The sequence below is a fragment of the Schistocerca americana genome, chromosome 5 (assembly GCF_021461395.2).
Source record: "Schistocerca americana isolate TAMUIC-IGC-003095 chromosome 5, iqSchAmer2.1, whole genome shotgun sequence".
In the NCBI taxonomy this organism is placed as follows: Eukaryota; Metazoa; Arthropoda; class Insecta; order Orthoptera; family Acrididae; genus Schistocerca; species Schistocerca americana.
Window position 1 is genome coordinate 501,390,304 of NC_060123.1, and position 19,962 is coordinate 501,410,265.

The 19,962-nt window shown below is 37.5% G+C and overlaps 1 protein-coding gene across 5 annotated transcripts in view; it reads right to left on the reverse strand.

The window, feature by feature from the left end:
- LOC124615287 (aldehyde dehydrogenase, dimeric NADP-preferring) overlaps positions 1–19,962 on the reverse strand; it is a 332,089-nt gene that overhangs the window by 13,113 nt on the left and 299,014 nt on the right. For 4 of the 5 annotated variants that reach the window (XM_047143059.1, XM_047143060.1, XM_047143063.1 and 1 more), the window contains exons 10-12: positions 10,160–10,295; positions 9,238–9,388; positions 2,764–2,855 (exon numbers count right to left, since the gene is read on the reverse strand). In XM_047143059.1, the coding sequence (XP_046999015.1) occupies positions 2,802–2,855; positions 9,238–9,388; positions 10,160–10,295 (341 nt within the window). In that variant the 3' untranslated portion in view covers positions 2,764–2,801. The remainder of the gene's footprint in view (positions 1–2,763; positions 2,856–9,237; positions 9,389–10,159; positions 10,296–19,962) is intronic. The other variant, XM_047143061.1, reaches the window with a different exon arrangement.

Below are 19,962 nucleotides of genomic sequence, written 5' to 3' on the forward strand. Positions count from 1 at the left end.
GCGTCAATTAAAAATATGCTAGTGATGCGCCTGTCGCAATCGGAAGAGAAGCGACTAGAGAGGACTGAGGAACTCAGCTATCAAATCCCATCACAACTTTTATGGCGTTTGCACACACTGGCAAGCAACACAGTGAGCGACGAAATGCTGTGCAATATTTGGTTGTCTCGATTAGCCTCGGACACTCGAAAAATTCTGACAAAAGTCGGACACATGTCAACGACCACACCATCAGTCATCAATAAGTCGTAACCACTCGCCATCAGCACAAAATTTGTGCCCAACCACGCAAGTGGAAACATGAAGTGGAAAATGTAGCAGCAACAACTATTCATACCCGTACTGCATGTTGACTTTTTGTCAGATACCACAACATGAAAGTATAATACCTAGTGGACACAGGAGCAGAAGTGTCGCTGTACCCAGTAACTTGTGTATCATGCCAGAACTGTGATGATTCTTGTCTGTTTGCCGCCAAAAGCTCTAAGATTTTTATAATCTAGTACCTGACCTCCAATGCAAGCAGCATATCGATTCCACTACAAACCTGCATCACCCTGATGACAGTATGTACGGTTCCAGGAGAAATGCCATACACATGATTACCAAAAGAATTTCCCGAAATCATGCAGCAGTCACCCACTCTTCTGCTGGTTAAACACGCAATGGTGCATCACATTTTGACCATGCCAAGCCCGCCATCTCACGCTACACCTAGATGTTTGACACCTGAGGAGTTGTGAGTGATGAAGCAGGAATTCCACAGCATGCTGTCAATGGGCATTTGCAAAGTTTCAGTAGCAGCTGGGCATCCCAATCCATATAGTACCTAAGAAGAACGGATAGTGTCCATGTGGCGATTACCGGCAGCTCAACACGACAGGCATCCCAGATCAGTACCCGGTGCCACATATAGAAGACTTCTTTGCCAACGTTCTTGGTAAGACTATGTTTTCCATTACTGATCTAGTCCAGGCGTATTATCAGATCCCAGTTGCCATAGAAGGTATCCCCATGACAGTAATGACAACACCTTTCAGTCTAGGATGCCTTTTGGTCTAAGCAATGCTGCATAGATGTTTCAGTGTTTCATGGATGAGATCACTAGGGACTTACGACATCTGTTACGTTTACGTAGATGATGTTTCGGTGAGTCTGTGACAGAAGAAGAACATTTGTATCATCTGGCTCTGATATTTAATCATTTTTGCACACAACGCTTAGTAACTAATCCTTCAAAGTGTACTTCTGGAGCGAGGGAAGTGCAATTTCTGGGTTACACGGCAGACGTGCATGGAATTTGACCACTGTAAGAGAAAGTGGAAGCCATAAAGAAATAGCCTTGCCCCATTACAATCAGAAAGCTACGCCGATTTTTAGGGGTCATAAATTTTTACCAAAAATTTGTATACAATTATGCATCGATAACAGCACCCCTGAATGAATTTACTAAGGGCACATCAAAGTCAAACAACCGGTTGACTGAGACTGCAGTCGTGTGTGTGTGTTTTTGTCACCTAACTTTGACGAAGGACAGGCCAAAAGCTATATTTGTGACAGTCTTTTTGTTGTGCCTATCTGCGACTCAGCATCTCTGCCATATGTTGAGTAGCAACTTTCTTTCTCACATTACTGTTACATTCCATCCTAGATTTTCCATTGTTTGATGAACTAGTATATTACTTGTTTATCTACAATGTTAGTACTAATTACATTTATAACAGCATGTGAGGTCACTAATAAATATGCCTGGATGAAAGGGATCACTGACCAAAAAAATCTGAGAACTTTATATAGCCAAGGAGTGTGTGGTTTTTCATTATTCAGTAGTGTACTAGGTACAGGATCTTCATATTAGGGATCTAAGATAGTATGGCACTGCAGTTGATCTCTGACAAAGTGTGGATTTAAATGTACAAAGACTTTAACTGAAAGAATTGCAACTGAAATTCCACTTGGTATTAGAATGCTAAAAGCTAACTAATAAACTGATACATTAAGCATGGCTCTAAATGCAAATTACACTCATTGTCATAAAAAGTTTGGCAACACTCTTGTGGATCATGCTCTTATAGCTGATGTTAATATTTCTGCAGAAATATTTTTAACACATATGTTGTACATTTCTAGTATGTTTTCATTCATATCTTTAACAGTGATGTTGACCAGTTAGGACATAAGAGACACAGATTACCAATTTTTTTAAAACACAAATATTTGTTTAAAGCAAACTGTGAAGTTTCGTTGGCAAAGATTACCACATTACTTCCTTGAAAATTTTTTAGTTTCAATTTACTAATTCGCAACTGTAAACTATGAAAGATTATAACAACAGTGCTTGCTACAGGTACCAAGAGGTTACCATTATAAAACATTTGATTACATCTGGTCAACATAACTGTAAACAATTACAACAGAAAAAACGCCATGCTGTTCCGACTTGCATTAAGCAACACAAAAGTTCACCCTCTCCAATTTGCAGAAATGCTACTGGGCGTGGAAATGAGCATAGATGATCTAAATGAAACGGCTAGTAGTGGTAATCTCTGGTCAACAGCAACCATTTGTAGTGGTGAGTATTATCTATATCCTCTGCCAAACAATAATTCTCTTGCACTGCAAAAGTAAAGGGCCTCCCGAAAATATTTCAAACTGGAAATATTGTACTTGCTAATACAGAGAGATGTGAGCTTATGTATTCCTCTCTATCCTACTTATAATATTCTACAATGATTATATGAAAATGATAATGATGAGCCCCACCTTCAGGGTAAGTCATGAGGTCATCAAGAACTTTACAGCTACTTTCTTTTCTGCAACGACCAGATGTAACCCAATATTCTTGATGGCTCTCTCTGGAGAAAATAAAACAATTAATGAGACAATGATTCCACCAATCCATGACTAGATGTTTCAAATTTGTATGCTCCAAACTGTTATGAGAAGATGTAATCAGGATATATTGAAGCATTCATTTCTGTTATGTGATGGAGGTCAGGTGATACTGTCCATCCACGTATTTGCTGTAGGTTCGGTTTTGACAAATATACCGAGGCAAAGCTACTGAACTGAAACCAGTCATTTCAAGTATAGTTCTTCAGCAATGTCTTTGTTTTTCTCACTATCAGATGGTTTGTGAACAATATCCTTACTGTAAGTGCCTTTTAAAATTCTATGTTTTAAGTGAAGTGTTAAAACTACAGTGGTACATAATATAGCTATTTTTAAAATGTGTTTTGAATGAATGAAAGAAAAGTGGCGGAATATGAGTTAGTGAAAAGTAACTGAAACACCATTGTTTTCCTGATCACATACTATTAACCTTTAGTGCATATAATCTTCCAAAACTAATCAAAGAACTTAACAGAGCAAATATCCAAGTATATCCGAATGTTAGTCATAACAAGAGTTATATAACATACAATCAAGACAGTAAAAATAGGCACAAATAAACAATGAAGTAAAAGAAGCAGTTTATGAATTTCTGCATTTAGAGTAGTTTGAAACAAGTGGATGGACTGCAAAAGGAATAAACAGAAGAGTAAAAATGCCCTGGAATGCCTTCAGTAAACTAAATATCTATTTGTAAACTAAACTTTCAACATGCCTGAAAATGAAGGTTTACGACCATCATCATGTATTAGTATGACTATGTTTTTGGCTGTACTATTTAATGACGCTCATAAATATTTGATGGCTGCATGTTATAATAATTTTATTGTGGACTGTACAATGATGAGCCTTTGAGAAACATACCACTTATCTCCAAAGTAATTACAATCAGTAGCTATGGAAGAATTATTTCAGATTCATTTGTTAACAGCTAGAAATGCAAGTAAAAGTGAAAAAAACCTTGCAGTTTGAAAACGATTTCAGAGAAGGTATACCAGGACAGGTTGCCCGCAATAACTAAGAAACAATTTTTTTATGTCTGAGATTCAAGATTACAATTACAAGTGTAAAATGAAGTCAAGTGGTGACAAAGTGTGACACTGAGTATAAAGACTATACAGAAAAAGAATACGTGAAAGCAGTTAAGCATCTACTGAGTAGTGTACTGTCATTTTACTGACAAGGAGAGGACATGACATTCGGATCACAGATTTACTTCAAACTTTGTTCACCTTTAGTACGCCATTAAAACAATATAATGTCCATGTAGTAAGGTGCACTACTCTGGCAATTCCAAGAAAATCATAAGAGAAGTTTTACACATCTATTATGTATCTGTACATAGGTGCTTGATGTTAAGAGTTCCTGCTGGTCAGTTGGTTAGCGTTTGCGATCTGCAAGATGAATGTGTGTGAGGTGAAGGTTCAACTCCCACTCAAACTTAATATTTTTTTCATCACTGGTCGTATTATTTAATTCATATGACATTTGAGAGGTTAAATAATTAAAAAAACACACGTATTTACATGAAGTTCTGGTGAATTTCATGTTATTTGACTATCACTACTTTCAATTAAATTTAATTATTACAACAAACACATTTACAACAATCAACAAGCAAATGAAGAAATGTATAGAGTTTTCCTGGAAATGTATACGTGTCAAGATGTGCAAAATCCCTTATACATGCAATCTGGTAAGATACTTGGAACTACTTTGCATCCCAACACTTCAAGCTGCAGACATAGAAGTAGGCCACATTCGGCAGTTAAGCTGCGTAGCAGTGAGACGTAGCTAATGAAGCATGAACGAATAGTGTAGGTGCAAATTTTTTTTACCATCACAAAATTAACACTTGTACTACTAAAATAAGTTTTGAACAGAAGTCGAACCGTCACCTGATGCACATTTGTCTTACGAAGTTCAAACGCTGACCGCTTGGCCACCACGAACTCTTAACATCTAGCACCTACGCACAGATACATCAGTTACATAATAGACACCTAAAGCTTATCTTACTATTTTCTTGGAATTGCCAGGGTAGTGCACCTTACTACTTGCACATTATGTTGTTTTGATGACCTACTAAACATGTACAAAGTTTGAAGTATATCTGTGATCCCAACATTGTGGATTTCTCTTGCGAGACAATATAGTGCTAAAGGTATTCATTGTAAGAAATTCATAAATTTAGCATACCACATCTTTCTCGAGTTAATGCAGCTACTTTTGGGACATTTTAATACAGCTATGAGGTATGCAAACAAATACATAACAGTTACACAGCATCTATAAATTACACAGTTCTCACATATGGAAGAAGAATAAGGTATGAAACTTTCACTAAATAATGACAACAACAGCAAATATGTTCACAGACTGAAATGAGGAACATAAACAGTTACACCAAACAAAGCAAGAGCAAAATAGTTTTCAAATATGGAATTTTTACAGTCAGAGAATGAGACAAAAAGATATGGATGAAAAGGGATTGTCTCCCACCTTTTTGTCATCTCAACTATCTCACCTGAATCTTCACATTTTCATTCTCTCTTCTTAATATCTCCCAAACAGATTTTGCTTTCATTTGTTTCTTTAGCCATTCCCTTTTTTCCTTGTTCTTTAGCCATTCCCTTCTTCTTTGCATCTACTCTCCTCCTGCCTATCTCCATTTATTCAGTTATACCACTCGTCTTTATTAGGCTTGATTTTTCAATTTATCCTCCCTTTACTAGTGAACTGCTAATTACATATTTTACCATTTCTTACTTTTCACATTTTCAGGACGTATCTTTTTAACTTTCATTTCATCGAATATTGTCAGGCTAACCTTTGCTCATCAACATATGTGACTTTCCTGTTCAACCTTACGAAAATGTGTCTCCTTTTAGTGTATTTCCTATGCTTCAGATACAGAAAAGTTTATTTTTGCCTTGGATGTCCTGCTAATTATCATTCAAACAATCAGATGTTTTGCTTTTCTTTACTTACAGGAAACTTCAACAAGGATATGAGAAGATTTCTAAGCAGTTACACATCAATTTATTGTGATGACTCACAGAGCTAGTTGTAGTGTGATTCTATAAGGATTTGAGACACGACGAGGCATGGTTTCGAATTACATCACTACAAGCAATAGCATCAGTTGATCTAAAATGGCTACTGTCACTGATCTCAAACATGGTCACTGCGTATTATAGAATTTAATTCTGTAACACTTGTATAATGAAATATACATATCTATATCTATATATACATACTCTGCAAACAACTGAGAACTGCCTAGCAGAGGATGCTTAGTACATTACCACATTAGGGTCTTTTCAGTACCATCGTGTATGGAGAATGGAGAGAACAAACGTTTAAATGCCTCTTTTCATACTGTAATTAGTCTAATTTTGTCTTCATAGTTGCCTGAGAGTAATGCATAGGGGTCAAGAGTCATCACTTAGTACTAGTTCTTGAAATTTTGTAAGTAGGCTTTCTCACTTTAATCTGTGTATATCTGCAAGAGTCTGCCAATTCAACTTTTTCAGTATTTTTTTTTTTTTTTTTTTTGAGACTGTTTTGCGAGTTGAACAAACCTGAGACCATTTTTGCCACCCTTCTTTGTTTACACTCAATATTTCACATTAGTTCTGTTTGGCATGGGTCCCACATATAAAACAAATATTCTAAAATGGGATGTACAAATGATCTGTAAGAGGTCTCCTTTGTAGATTGACTAAATTTTCCCAGTATACTGCCAGTAACCAAAGTTTGCTACCTGCTGCATTTCACACCCATAGAAATTGTTACATCCATAAACTTGGATGAGTTGATTGATTCCAACTGTGAATCACTGATATTGTAGAAGTTGATTGATTCTAACTGTGGATCACTAATATTGTAGTAATAGGATACTACTTTCTGTCATTTTATAAAGTGCATAGTTTTATATACATTCAAACAAAGTTGCCCATTTTTGCACCAATTTGAATTCTTATCAAGATCTGACAATATTTCTGCAACTTTTTCTGAAAATACTCCATTACAGGCAACTGCATAATCTGTGAAAGGTCTCAGCTTGCTACTAATATTGTCTGCCAGGTCGTTAATATACAACGAAACATCAAGTAACCCAACACACTCCCTTGCAGCATGTCTCAAGTTATTTCCATTTCTGTCAATGACTTCCCATGCAAGATAACATGCTGGGACTTGCCTGCCAAGAAATCCTCAACCCAATCATGAATTTTGTTTGATGCCTGTAAACTTGCTCCTCACCTTAGACAAAAGTGGTGTGCCCTTTCTTCCACCAATGGTCCTCTTTGACCTGCAGAATGGCTTGTGTGGCAAATAGGCATTGTTTGAGGGAACAGTGCGGAGCCTACTGAATCTGGGGCTGTAGTACGTACGTGAGGTGTTTGGTCACATTAAAAACACAAAAATGAGTATAACTGTTTGTTAAGAGAGGAGAGACAAAATGATATTGGAAGTGATTTATGCAGAATGTATCTTACCCTGATCATAACAAATAAGAGGAAGAATTACCACTGATAATGCACTTATGTGTGTGAACAGAACTGTGGTTTCAGCAGTAAGTGTATGAGAGCTGGAAATCACAAAGAGCTGGAAATCACAAAGAGCTGGAAATCACAAAGAGCTGGAAATCATAGTGACATATTTGACTATAAACTACAGATGTGTCATGACGCTTGTCTTGAATAATAATAATAATAATAATAATAATAATAATAATAATAATAATAATAATAATTCATATTTTTCAAGGCATTAACAGCAACATAGTCAAAATAATGAATTTAACTGTGGTTATATCAGTTAGAGCACTCACACGTTGTTGAAAACGAATTCAACCTATGGATATGAGCTCTGCAACTAATTTAACAGTTCAACTGAAAACATTAATTAAATATCATACTTATTAAGTAGAAAAGAGCTTGCATAGATCATTCAATTGTACTTCTGCCAATAAATGTAGGTGTTATACCGAGTTAAATTCTTTTTGGAAGATAAAAAAATAATACATCTTCCTGATTCTCTTGACCCATAGCATTCGGGATGTCACTTGTGAGAAGCAAACATTGGGTTTTGTATGATCAATGTTTTCGGGATCCATGCAATTTGGCACAGAATATGTCATTTTACTCGAGATATCTCATTACATTTGAACTGAGGTTATGTTCTAAGAGTCTACAACAGACAGACATAAATGAGATTGGGCAATAGTTTTGTGGATCACTTCTGTTACCCTTCTTGTTGACATGTGTGTGCTGTACTTTTTCCAGTCACAGTTCTTGGTTCCAGGAATCTAAAGTATATCACGGTTAAAATATGTGCTAACTGAGCTGCAAATTCTGTGTAGAATCTGAGACATATCCCGTTGGGCTGCAGTATCTAGTTTAATTCTAATGATTTTGTGCAATTGTGATTTTGTGTAGTTCCTGACACAACTGACACTAATATCTATATAACTCATCTTTGCAGTGATGCAAGAAGTTAACTGGGACAGTACTTCTTTATCTTCATTAGTAATAATAAACAGAGTTCACCATTTCTGTTTTTTACTTTGCTATGCTCAGTTTCAGTTTCTGTCTCATCCATGAGTGCTGGGGCACTAACTCTGATTCCATCAACATCCTTTGCATATGACCATAATTTCTCTGAGTATTGCGAAAGATCTTTTGATAAGGTTCTGTATTACAGTAGTTATGGAAGGCTTCGTGCATTGCCTTCTTGTCAGCCAAACGTTTTTCATTCAGCAATTCTCTCTATATACATGATATTTTTTTTTTATACTTATGGAATCCACTGTTTCTTTAGAAGTTTCTTTACAGTGACTGTGTACCATGGACAGTTCCTCCCATTGCACATGGTATGAACATTACCTCTCAGGGAGCCCACTATTTATCGTGGTGTAATTCCCATCCCCCCCCCCCCCCCCCACCCCACCCCCCAAAAATACATTGTAATAAACGTGCATGGCATCCCATAATGTCAGAGAACCAGTGAGACTAAGCTTTGGTGACCATTCTACAAACCAAATAGAAAAGGTATTCCTTGAATTCTGTGTTTGATATGAGGTTATCTGGTATGTACCGAGCAATCATTTGCTTCCAAACTCAAGCATACTTATAACAGAGCAAAAACTAAAGACACAAGAGGTGGCTAGAGAAGAGTTTTGTGTGGAAATACAAAATCAGCTAGATGAAGGCAAGAAGTGTATTGGAAGCAGAATTTTCTGTGATGATTCAACTTTCCATAAAATAAACATAAATAATTTCTTTAGGAAGATTCAAAAGATATCCATAAATTTCTAAAATAAATTAACACACTTATTACCTTCAGAATTTCTGTTACACCAACAGTTGCTGCAATACCCAGAACAAACATGACAACATGTGGCAAGTACTTGAAGCTTATTCCTTTCCGTTTTTTCAGTAAAAATCTCAGCGATGAAATCTTTTTCTCTGAATATGGTGGGTACCTTGCCCTGAAATCACAAATCCTTTTTGTAAATACGATCTCCTGTAGAAATAAGTTTATAGAACATGAAACAAGGCAGAGTTGAAAGAAAATGCACACTGTATTTTGTAATTAAAATTAGAAATATCACACCCTGCACTGTGATGCAGAATAATCTGTAGGTTCTATTACTGTGCAGATGCACAAAAACTACATCTCAGTATTAACAATGGTTTGGAAGACCAACGTATGAAGAATGCACCAAAGTTTCACAATGTACCAACAGAGCCTTAAAAAAAAATTTACGGAGTGTGATATGTGGTCATTCTTAAAGAAGTTTTTTTATGCTTCGTTACAAGCTCAATTGTGGAACTGATCTCTATTCATCAGTTTAGGGGCAGCGTAACGACATTAGGGAGAATGTAATCAGTGTCTTCCTCATTCATTATGCTTACTAACCTCAATGGGTTTTCTAAATATTTTATCAATTCAGAGAAAAGAAATCCAATCCTGTTGAAGCTAGGAGTTGCATTAATGGTTGAGCAATCAATCAACAGACTTTTAATGTATGGGAATTCACAGGCTTTGGCAATCTATGTCATTAGTCAACATAGCTTTATATCTTCATGGTCCAATACTTTTAAAAATATTTATATTTTTCCATTTGATTTACCTACATAAAAATTTCAATGTTTACAATACACAGACCTAAATACAATACACAGACCTACTTCTATTTCTTTAATCATGTACTGAGTTTTTTTTTTTTTTTTTTGTTTTTTTTTTTTTTAATACTTACGCAGCAAGTTTCTCCCCAATCGCACTCAAGTTCTTTACCAAACAGCTTTTCTTGTGAGTGAAAGTATTGAAAGTGTAGACTCCATGATAGGCTCCCATTCCACTATGTCCAACTCCACCAAAGGGCAAGGTTTCCACTGAACCAACATAAGGAAAATTAAGTACATTCATTCTTCATACACTGGAAATGACATAGTACAATGACTCCTTTTTACTCAGCTACTCTTACTTTGGCATAGTTCGATCACAAGCAAACAAAATACACTACTGGTCATTAAAACTGCAAAGGCATGAAGGGGCATTATTACAAATATTGAATTGGCAGGGCAGTATATGGCATGGAATGGAGAAGACACTCTTCACAAGACCGAATACAACAAAAACAGCAGAAGACAGGAACAAAAAGCTTCTTTGTTTCTTGCTTGCTCCATCTGAAAGAGAATGGCATGTCTTTGATCATTGTTTCCCAACAGATAACTAAGAACCGTCAGATACCAAAAATATATGTAACTCAATTTGAAAGGTGTTGCAGGACATACAAAAGTAAATCCCATAAATTTAATTTTAATTCTTTTCACTGCAAGCAATGTATATTTTATTACTGGAGAATGGACTCAGCATTACAAATTTCTTACACTCCCTGCTAAGACATAGATATGCTCAAATAACCTACTACATCTAATTAGACCCACATAATACGCCATTCAGTTCAGTACGGAATGTTGGCCAGTGCAGGTGCATACTAGGCGGTGGAGTAGTACTGTCATGTGCAGAGCATAATGGCTGACCAACCTGCAATTTGCCATGGAAGAAACTGCCATTTTCATGTTCCAGGACAACAATATCCAGTTGGATAAAACGATAGCATGAGTAAGGTTCCATACCCAATGTGAAGGATAAGGGACATGAGATGACAGTTTGAATGCTAGTAAATACCCAACTCATTCATGCAGCTCTGCTACGAAGCCCTCAGCAATTTGTCATCACTATTCAAGAACACTAAAAATCCTTCATATGTCTTTGCAGAATATTGTGAAACAGGAGTTGAATTTCCACCCTTATTAGCTGCAAGTGGTCATCAGTTACAGCTATGAGATAAACCCCTTCATCTGAGCTGAGCCATACTCTGCAAGCCACTTAACCGTATGTGGTAGAGGATACCTCTGGTGCCATTAGCTGACCTCCCTTCCCCCATTTCACTCACAAATGGCACGTGGGAAGAATGATACTTGGTAAGCCTCTGTATTGACTCTCAGTTTCTCAAATTTTTCTCATTTTGCGAGATGTATTTGGGAGTACGTAATATGTTGTCTGACTTTTTCTGGAAGCTGTTCTCTTGAAACTTCAACAAACCTCTCCATGACACACAATGCCTCTCTTGCAACGTCTGCCTCTTGGAGTTTGTTGACCATCTCCTTAACATTCTCATTCTGACTAAGTGATCCTCTGATGAAACATTCTGCTCTTCATTTGATCTTCTCCCCCTCATGTGGGTAAGGACCCCAGGTTTAAAAACAATACTCAAGAATTGGTCAAACAAATGCCTTGTATGCACTTCTTTTGTGGATGAGTTACATTTCCTCATGATTCTTCCCATGAATCTCAGTCTGGCAGCTGCTTTTCCTACTATTTGTTTTATGTGGTTGTCCTACTTAAGACTGCTCTGGATACTTACTCCTAAATAGTTTATGGTAGACACTGTTTCCAGCAATTTATTATCAATAGTGTATTTATTTTTCCAAATATGCACAATATGTTAATTCATTTATGGTAGGGTTCAACTGCCAGAGCCTGCACCATTCATAAATCCTCTGCAGGTCATTCTGCAAATCGATACTATATTCTGGCATTGCTACTTTCTTATGAACAACTGTATCATCTACAAACAGTTTTAAAGAGCTTCTGACACTTTCTACCAGGTCACCTACAAACATTGTCAACATTAATGGTCCTATCACACTTCTTTTGGGTACTCTTAAAAACACCTTTACATCTGTTACTTTTGTTCCATTAAGAGTGGCATGCTGAGTTCTATCTGCAAGGAAGACTTCAATCCAGTCTCAAACCTGATCCGATACTCAGTAAGCTCATATTTTTCTCACTAAACAGCAGTGCAGGACAGTGTCAAATGCCTTCCTGAAGTCAAGGAACACAGCTTCAACCTGAGCACCGTTTTCTTGTGTGCTATGGATCTCATGGAGGAACAGAGCAAGTCGAGCTCTGCAAGATCTCTGTTTGCAGAATCCATGTTGATTTTCTATACAGGAGATTTTCATTCTGCAAAAACGTCGTAATTCTTGAGCATAAACATGTTCTATATTTCTACAGCAGATTGATATCAACAATATAGGCCTATAATAAAGCACATTTGTTCTATGACTCATCTTAAAAATGGGCATAACCTGCACTTTTTTTCCAATTGCTAGGTACCCTTCATTGTTCAATGATCTACAACAAACTGCTACTAGAAGGGGAGCAAGTTCTTTCGCATAATCTTTCTATAATTTTATAGATATCTCATCCGTCCTGATACCTTTCCATTACTATTCGATTTTCTACTCTGCAATCAGTTATCTCAATATCTGTTAGTTTGGCATTTGTACAACGATTGAAAGGAGGAACCATGTTATCGTCTTCTCCTACAAAACAATTCAGAAGACTGAATTCAGTACTTCAGCCTTCTCTCTGTTAGCTTCCATTTTGGTTGCACTATGATCACTGCATGAATGAATAGAGGATTTGAACCACTTAGTGATTTCACGTTAGACCAAAACCTCAGTTGACAAAATTTTACTTTCAAAATCACCGAATGACTCTCTCATTTTTCATCTTGCACTCATTTTTGCTTCGTTTAATGAGTGGGCATATTTGTTGCACAAAAGTACTGGGCAGAATATAACAGGGTGGCGCATTTCTGACAAATCTTGCAATATCTGATGATGCAAAATTTCACCTGAATGGGCTTCTCCATAAACAAAACTTCTTATATTACTCAGAGAAAACCTGCAACCCAATGATGAAAAGGCCCAGAGTAACCCAAAGGTTGCCCACTGCTGTGCTATTGGATAGTTCACTGGAATTGCTTGTGGTTATTCTCCCTCCCTCTCTCTCTCTCTCTCTCTTTCTCTCTCACTGCTGGCCAGAAAGTGCCAATTCTGAGCTGTATATAGCCATGATAATTATTTCTTCATTCTCCACCAGCAGGGACACTGCCATCTATATGGTTCAGCACGATGTGGCTACAGCCCATGTGGCCCGTAATTCAAAGACTACACCCAGGTGCCACTTTCCTCATTCCTTATTCTCACAATTTGGTGATATCCTTTGGCTGGCAAGATCACCTGATCTTTCAGCCCATGATTTTTTTGTAGGATTCTCTGAAGAACAAAGTTTTTTCATAGTGATACTGTCAAGCTGCAAGCCACAAATCCGAACATCTTTCGCAATGGATTGCCAATGATGGGAGTAATTTGTGTGATGTGCTTTTTAGGAAACAAACAGGCACCTATAACTTACCGTATTTACTCGAATCTAAGCCGCACTTTTTTTCCGGTTTTTGTAATCCAAAAAACCGCCTGCGCTTAGAATCGAGTGCAAAGCGGAAGTTCTGAAAAATGTTGGTAGGTGCCGCCACAACTAACTTCTGTCGTCGAATATATGTAGCGCTTCGCAGGCACAAAGATAAATACTGGCACCAAAACATCTGGGTCAGTAAATGAATTTAAAAAAAGGTGGAAGACGAGCTTTTTTTCTCCACCCCGAGTTTAGACCACTTCATTTTCATACATTATCCAACAAAGTAAATACAAATTCCGTTTTGTTCATCTTCGAATGTAGCAGCATTTCAATGTACTACGAAAATCCGACTGGCAAGGCTGTTTGGGATGTTTGTCAATAAGGCCAACTCTGCGTTCTGAATTTTTTCCTACCTGTGAGAAGAGATGATTGCTAATAGGAAACTTTTATGAATTGTGAATTACATGCAGTATTCTCTTCACCATAATAATAATACGAATATAAACATTTTGCCATGTATTCTTTCGTGTTTGCTGCTATCTCATTTAAATACTATCTGCCTAATAAACTACGAAACTAGAGTGAGACAACAGCAAACGGGAAGAATATACATATCGTGTCATGTTTATATTTGTATTATTCTGATGCCGAATAGTGATACAGTCAGAAATGAAGCACGGCAATTGATTAGATTTTTAAATCTAAGATGACTCTAATTTCTGTGCAGAATGTAATGTACTAAAGAGACGTCTGCAAAGATTTTCAAACGGAGAAAAATTTTCGCTAAACTCTCGTTCAGAACATCTTCTATCATACGCAGTCTATTATTTGGTTCTTTTTTATCATTATCAAAGAAAGCGGCAGTGTAAGTAACAACAAATAGCAATCTCTTGCCATTGTTTCGCTAATGAGACGATTCCTCTCTTTTTTTCTTTTTTTAAAATTGTACGCGGCGGTAGCGCGCACAAAAGCAAGCCATACCGCGAGCGGCGACAGGTCGTAAACACTCATTATCAGAATACGACAAACAATGCATGACACAGGACAGTAACGCATTTTCAGCTTTGAGCGACGTAAACACCTATAACAAAGAGAACGGCACTTATCAGATCAAATAAAAATAAGCATCAATTCAAACCAGACGAAGCACGTGAAAAAGGAAGGGTACCCGCATAAATACGGACGGAGCGCCTGACGCATAGCAACGGCTACCTGGTAAAGCTTAACTGCTAAGCTTACGACTCGAACCAAACTACTATAGCTGTATCGTCATTCATTTGACCTAAATTGTGTCTCATATTACAATGGACCAACTTTGTTTCGATTTGGAGGTGCAGCCTAAAACTTTTCTCTCCCCCTGAATTTCGAGTCTCACATTTCAGGTGCGGCTTAGATTCGGGAAAATTTTTTTTTCCTCGATTTCGAGTCTCACTTTTAGGTGCGGCTTAGATTTGAGTGCGGCTTAAATTCGAGTAAATACGGTATACTAGAGCAAATATACACTAAACCTCATAATTACCTAATGACAATGTACTACTTCCTGTTGGCCACACAAAGATTATATAATGTGATGCTTCCTGTTAAGTGAACATTTGATAGCAGCAGAAGAAATACAAAAACAAGACAAAAGGACAGTAAAAAAAGAAAAAAGAAAAGAAATAAAAAACCAGACATGTGCAAGAAGGACTCGCACTCCGAGGGTTCCCTACCAACTTAATAATGCATATAGAAATAATAATAATTTCGTGTGGTTCAATGGCCTGGTGCAAATCATTCTACTGGATGCCAGTTTGGCAAATCACTTGTCCCTAACCCATCCCAGTTATCCAACCATGGAAGGGACCTACAGTTTAAAGTGGAATCCAAACCACATATTGTTTCTTGCAACTCCTCTCATCACTGACAGGTGAAAGATAGGTTGAAACGAAGACTGAAAAATCTGCTGGCCATCCGAGTTTCAACCCATGACCTCACCATTTGCAGGCATGCACTTTACTGCTTCGTTCGCATTATCACCACCTGCCTCTTCATTGTTCCCCCCCCCCCCCCCCCCTTCTTTTTTTCCACCAATTGTCTTACAAGGATTTCACATGCCATTGTTCAAAATTCCATCAATGAGTTTTTCACTCAGTTTTTACATTACAGAGGGTGGTCAGTCCCATGACGGAACACACTGTGTTGCCGTGCAGGCTCTAGACCAGAATTCCCAAGTATATACAGAGTGACCGGTGAAGGAGTCCCTGGTTTCAAAATTAAATGTCTCAAAAACTAAGACTGATAGACAAATGTAGTGTCACAATGGAAATGGATTCAGATGCCACAAAGATCACCAATTGGAAGCTCATCCAGTGTGCTGGGATGGTTCCAGTAGGCAGTGTCTTTCAATGTATCCCACAAAACGTAGTTGCAAGAAGTCACACAGAGCGAATATGAAGGTCTGTCTATTCCTGGATTAGTAAATTTACAGTAATCCAACACAATGACCATTTCCGAAGTATAGATCAAGAGAGCAAAACATCTGTTCTGTGTGGTGATGTCTGGCCCCATCTTGCACGAACCACTCAGTATCTGGTTGACCCTCCCACGCTACGTGTGTGGTGACAAATTGTTCCAAAATTGCGATGTAAAATTCACTAGTGACCATTCCTCACATGAAAGAAGGGTTAATAAGGCCTCTGCTGCATACCACAACCCAGGCAGTAACTTTGGGAAAATACAGTCGTTTCGCTTCACACAAATGGGGTTTGTCACAATCCCAAAATCGCTAATTTTGTTTATTCACAACTGCATTCAGGTGTAAGTGTGCTTCACCTGTGAACCAAATGCAGCCAACATCAAATCCTTCATTATCAATCACTGTGTGAATCTGGTTTGCAAAGTCAGCCCCGTATCACACATCTTGCACTGGTATGGTCTGCTGGCTTTGGATTTTGAATGTAAACAACATGTAGTCCTGGTCTCAGTATTTTCCTTGCACTAGAACTCGGAAAGTCAGTCTTTGCAGCAAGTCTTTGGACAGATTTTCTTGGATTTTGCTGTACGATTCCAGAAACTTTAGCGACATTTTCAGGAGTAACTACAGTTTGTCTGGAGCCAACATTCCTCACTATGTCATCAGCCACACTGCCCGTCTCTTGGAATTTGGTGATTTCAACCTCCTTCAATGTTCCAGTGGTGGCACTGATCACTCTTGAGCAGCAGCACGCTATTTATAGGCACTATATATTGTGACTACTGCATCGCCTGTTACCAGCTTTTCAAACTATTTCAAAATTTCTGTATATAATTTATACAGCTTGCACAATAAACATACTATTTGTTGCACCCATCTATTAGTCTTAATCTTAGAGATATTTAATTTTGAAATCAGGGAGTCCTTCACTGAACATCCTGTAAATGGTTTGTCTATAGGTTTTGATAAGTGAGTTTGAGAGTATTGACTTAGAAGCTGAAATTATTTACACCGGTAAGGTACCGTAGACCTTAGTATTTGACATAAGCTTCAAATTTGATACTTCTACCCTTTCCTGAGAAAAGGGGTCTTAACAGCCAGCCAGACGGACAAGAAAGTGAGACAATAAGCATTCCATTTTCACCAATTGAGGTACAAAACCCTAAAAATGCCAATATTTTTAAAAAAATAGATATTTTTTTATGTCCCAGAACAAGAAGCTCCTCACACGACATTCCTCTACACAAATGCTGCTGAAAGAAGCAAGTGAAAATTAGCTATCAAGGATTATTTGCTGTAAAAACAGTTCAAAGGATATCAATTGTTTAATGGTGGCATTATAAATGCAAAAATAAAAGAAAATAAAATGCTCAATTAAGAAAGTATGAGAATGTACTGTTGAATAACCCAGCATTCATAATTATGGGTAGAGACTAAAACACACTTGCCTGAACAGTTAACATAGAAGTGAAATGAAAGAAAAGATGGCACAAAGGAAGATTACAGGTGAATGTCTCATCGACATTCAAACTGTAATACCTGGAACTACAGATGGTGCTTGTGGCAGGCTCTGTGAAACTAGAGGATGATCACACAGACTAATCAGTGCACAGTCAACCGAGAAAAAAATTGGCTGACCCTGTAAATCTCTGACAGAGACCCTGAATACACCAATGTTCTTCACAGCTATTTCAACCGACAGATTGTGCATTATGACTATCACTACTGACTTTGACCCGACTGCAAGTCATAATCTAGCTGGTGTTATATCCAGGGTACAATAATGACTTCATAGATCTTTGTTGTGTGAATTGCTAGTTGTGCTTATTTTCTCATTGGCAATGAATTCTTTTTGTTGTTATGGAATGTCATTTCCTTCAAGCTGAAGTAGTTCATAAAAATTGTCAATGATTCATTTGAAACTTTTAATGTGAGCTAGCAGCAAGCCTAATGGACCCTGCAACGGCACAGAGATTTTGGAACAGTAACAGCATAAGTACACCATCAACAGAAAATGAAGCACTACATTTGCAAAGCATTTTATGCTCTTCCGCACTTCAAAATTGACCACAAACAACTTCAGCAGTAAACACACCCATGAATACGTGTGTGTGTGTGTGGGGGGGGGGGGGGGGGGGGGGCGGGGGGAGGGGGGAGGGGGGGGGGGCAGGCACACAAGCACTGTATGAGAAATGTGAAGTGTATAAGAGGCACAGCTGCCGTATCTCTGACCACAGAGGATTAATTACCGGTTTTTCACAATTCAGTATTCCTATAATATAGTTTGAGTTCGTGGAGATAATTCTTTCTGGATATAAAAATCTTAATGTTTCTTTGCATTGCCCCTAAATGCCTCTCTTTCTCTATTTCAGTTCAATAGGTGAATCAGTTAAAACACAACACACACACACACACACTCTTTCTCTCTCTTCAGTAGATTCAGTGACATACCATAACCAGCTAACTATAAGATGAGGTTTTTTGCCAAATTCATTACTCAAAAAATGTAGAGTTGTCTTACAATTACAGATGAACTACTGTTTCCAATGTCAACATCTTTACTTAGTATGGGGGTTTTCTTACATTTACAGATGAAACTTCGACAACTGAGTAATGCACAGATTTAATTTAAGAGTGGGAGGTGCAACAACGTGGCTGAGCACTAGGAAGAACATGTGGAGGAAAGTGGCAAGCAGACAGCAAATTTTCTCATGTTGCCAAACATGGGAACACATACTGCCTTTGTTTTCTATGAATATCTGCAATGTAGTTTGCCTGAATCCAATTGTAGCTGGAATTTAACTGAATATATAATACTGAACAATAGTAAATGTTTCTACAGAAGACAAATTAATGTTAACAAAAATATATTTGCCCAGAACACTTTAAAACTTTAAACACAGTACAACAAATGAAACATGAGCTTCAACAAAGTTACTGAAGTTGTTACTATTCTACAGCACTGCTGATTTTCAAGTTAGTATCAGTGTTAATCCAAAGTGGTATGATTTCTGCCTATGCACCTGCATTCTAACAACAACACTATCTTGCTCAGTCAGTCACGTAGACAGTAAGCATAAAAGAAAGTGAAAATAAAAATTAATGTATATCATTTCTTTTGGTTTATTTTACTACTTCTTGTGTGACCAAAAATCAATAAACGGTGGAAGTTTAGAATAGGAGTCATCTTCTATTTAGGGTTGTCTTATAGTCAGGTAAATAAGGCACTTAGGCAACAACTAACATTTCTCAACATTCCAAGAATGGTCAGTAATTCTGAGGGAATGTTGTATATTCCAAGCATCTTGTTTCCACTTAGGTCTTTCACTGCTCTGTCAAATTATTCTCACAGCATGTGTCCCACATCATCTTCACCTACTTCCTCTTCTCTTACTATCACATTGTGCTAAATTTTATTTTCCTTATAAAGACACTCTTTATACTGCTTGCACCATTCCATAGTAGGAAGAAAGAGTAAAGTTTACCATCTCTCTGGCACTGAGTTCATTACAGATTGAGCTGTGGGAATATCCACTGTGGTTTGTGCATGATAAGTGAAATATTTGTGACTTGACAACAGACATTAGTGAATTCTTAGTTTCAAAGCGGAACCTTTTACTGTGTAAATATTTGTGCAATAAAGCATTATCATCATTCTGCATGGTGTCATACCTCAGTTATATCATACCCGCACTGTACTCTCACCACATTGGAGACCCACAACGAATGTAAATTACGCCACATATGTACCGAACGACACCACAACAATGTGATGTGCGCTTAACCATTGTGTGCCATTCACACATTACAACAAGCTTTTCCATTCCAGTCAGCGC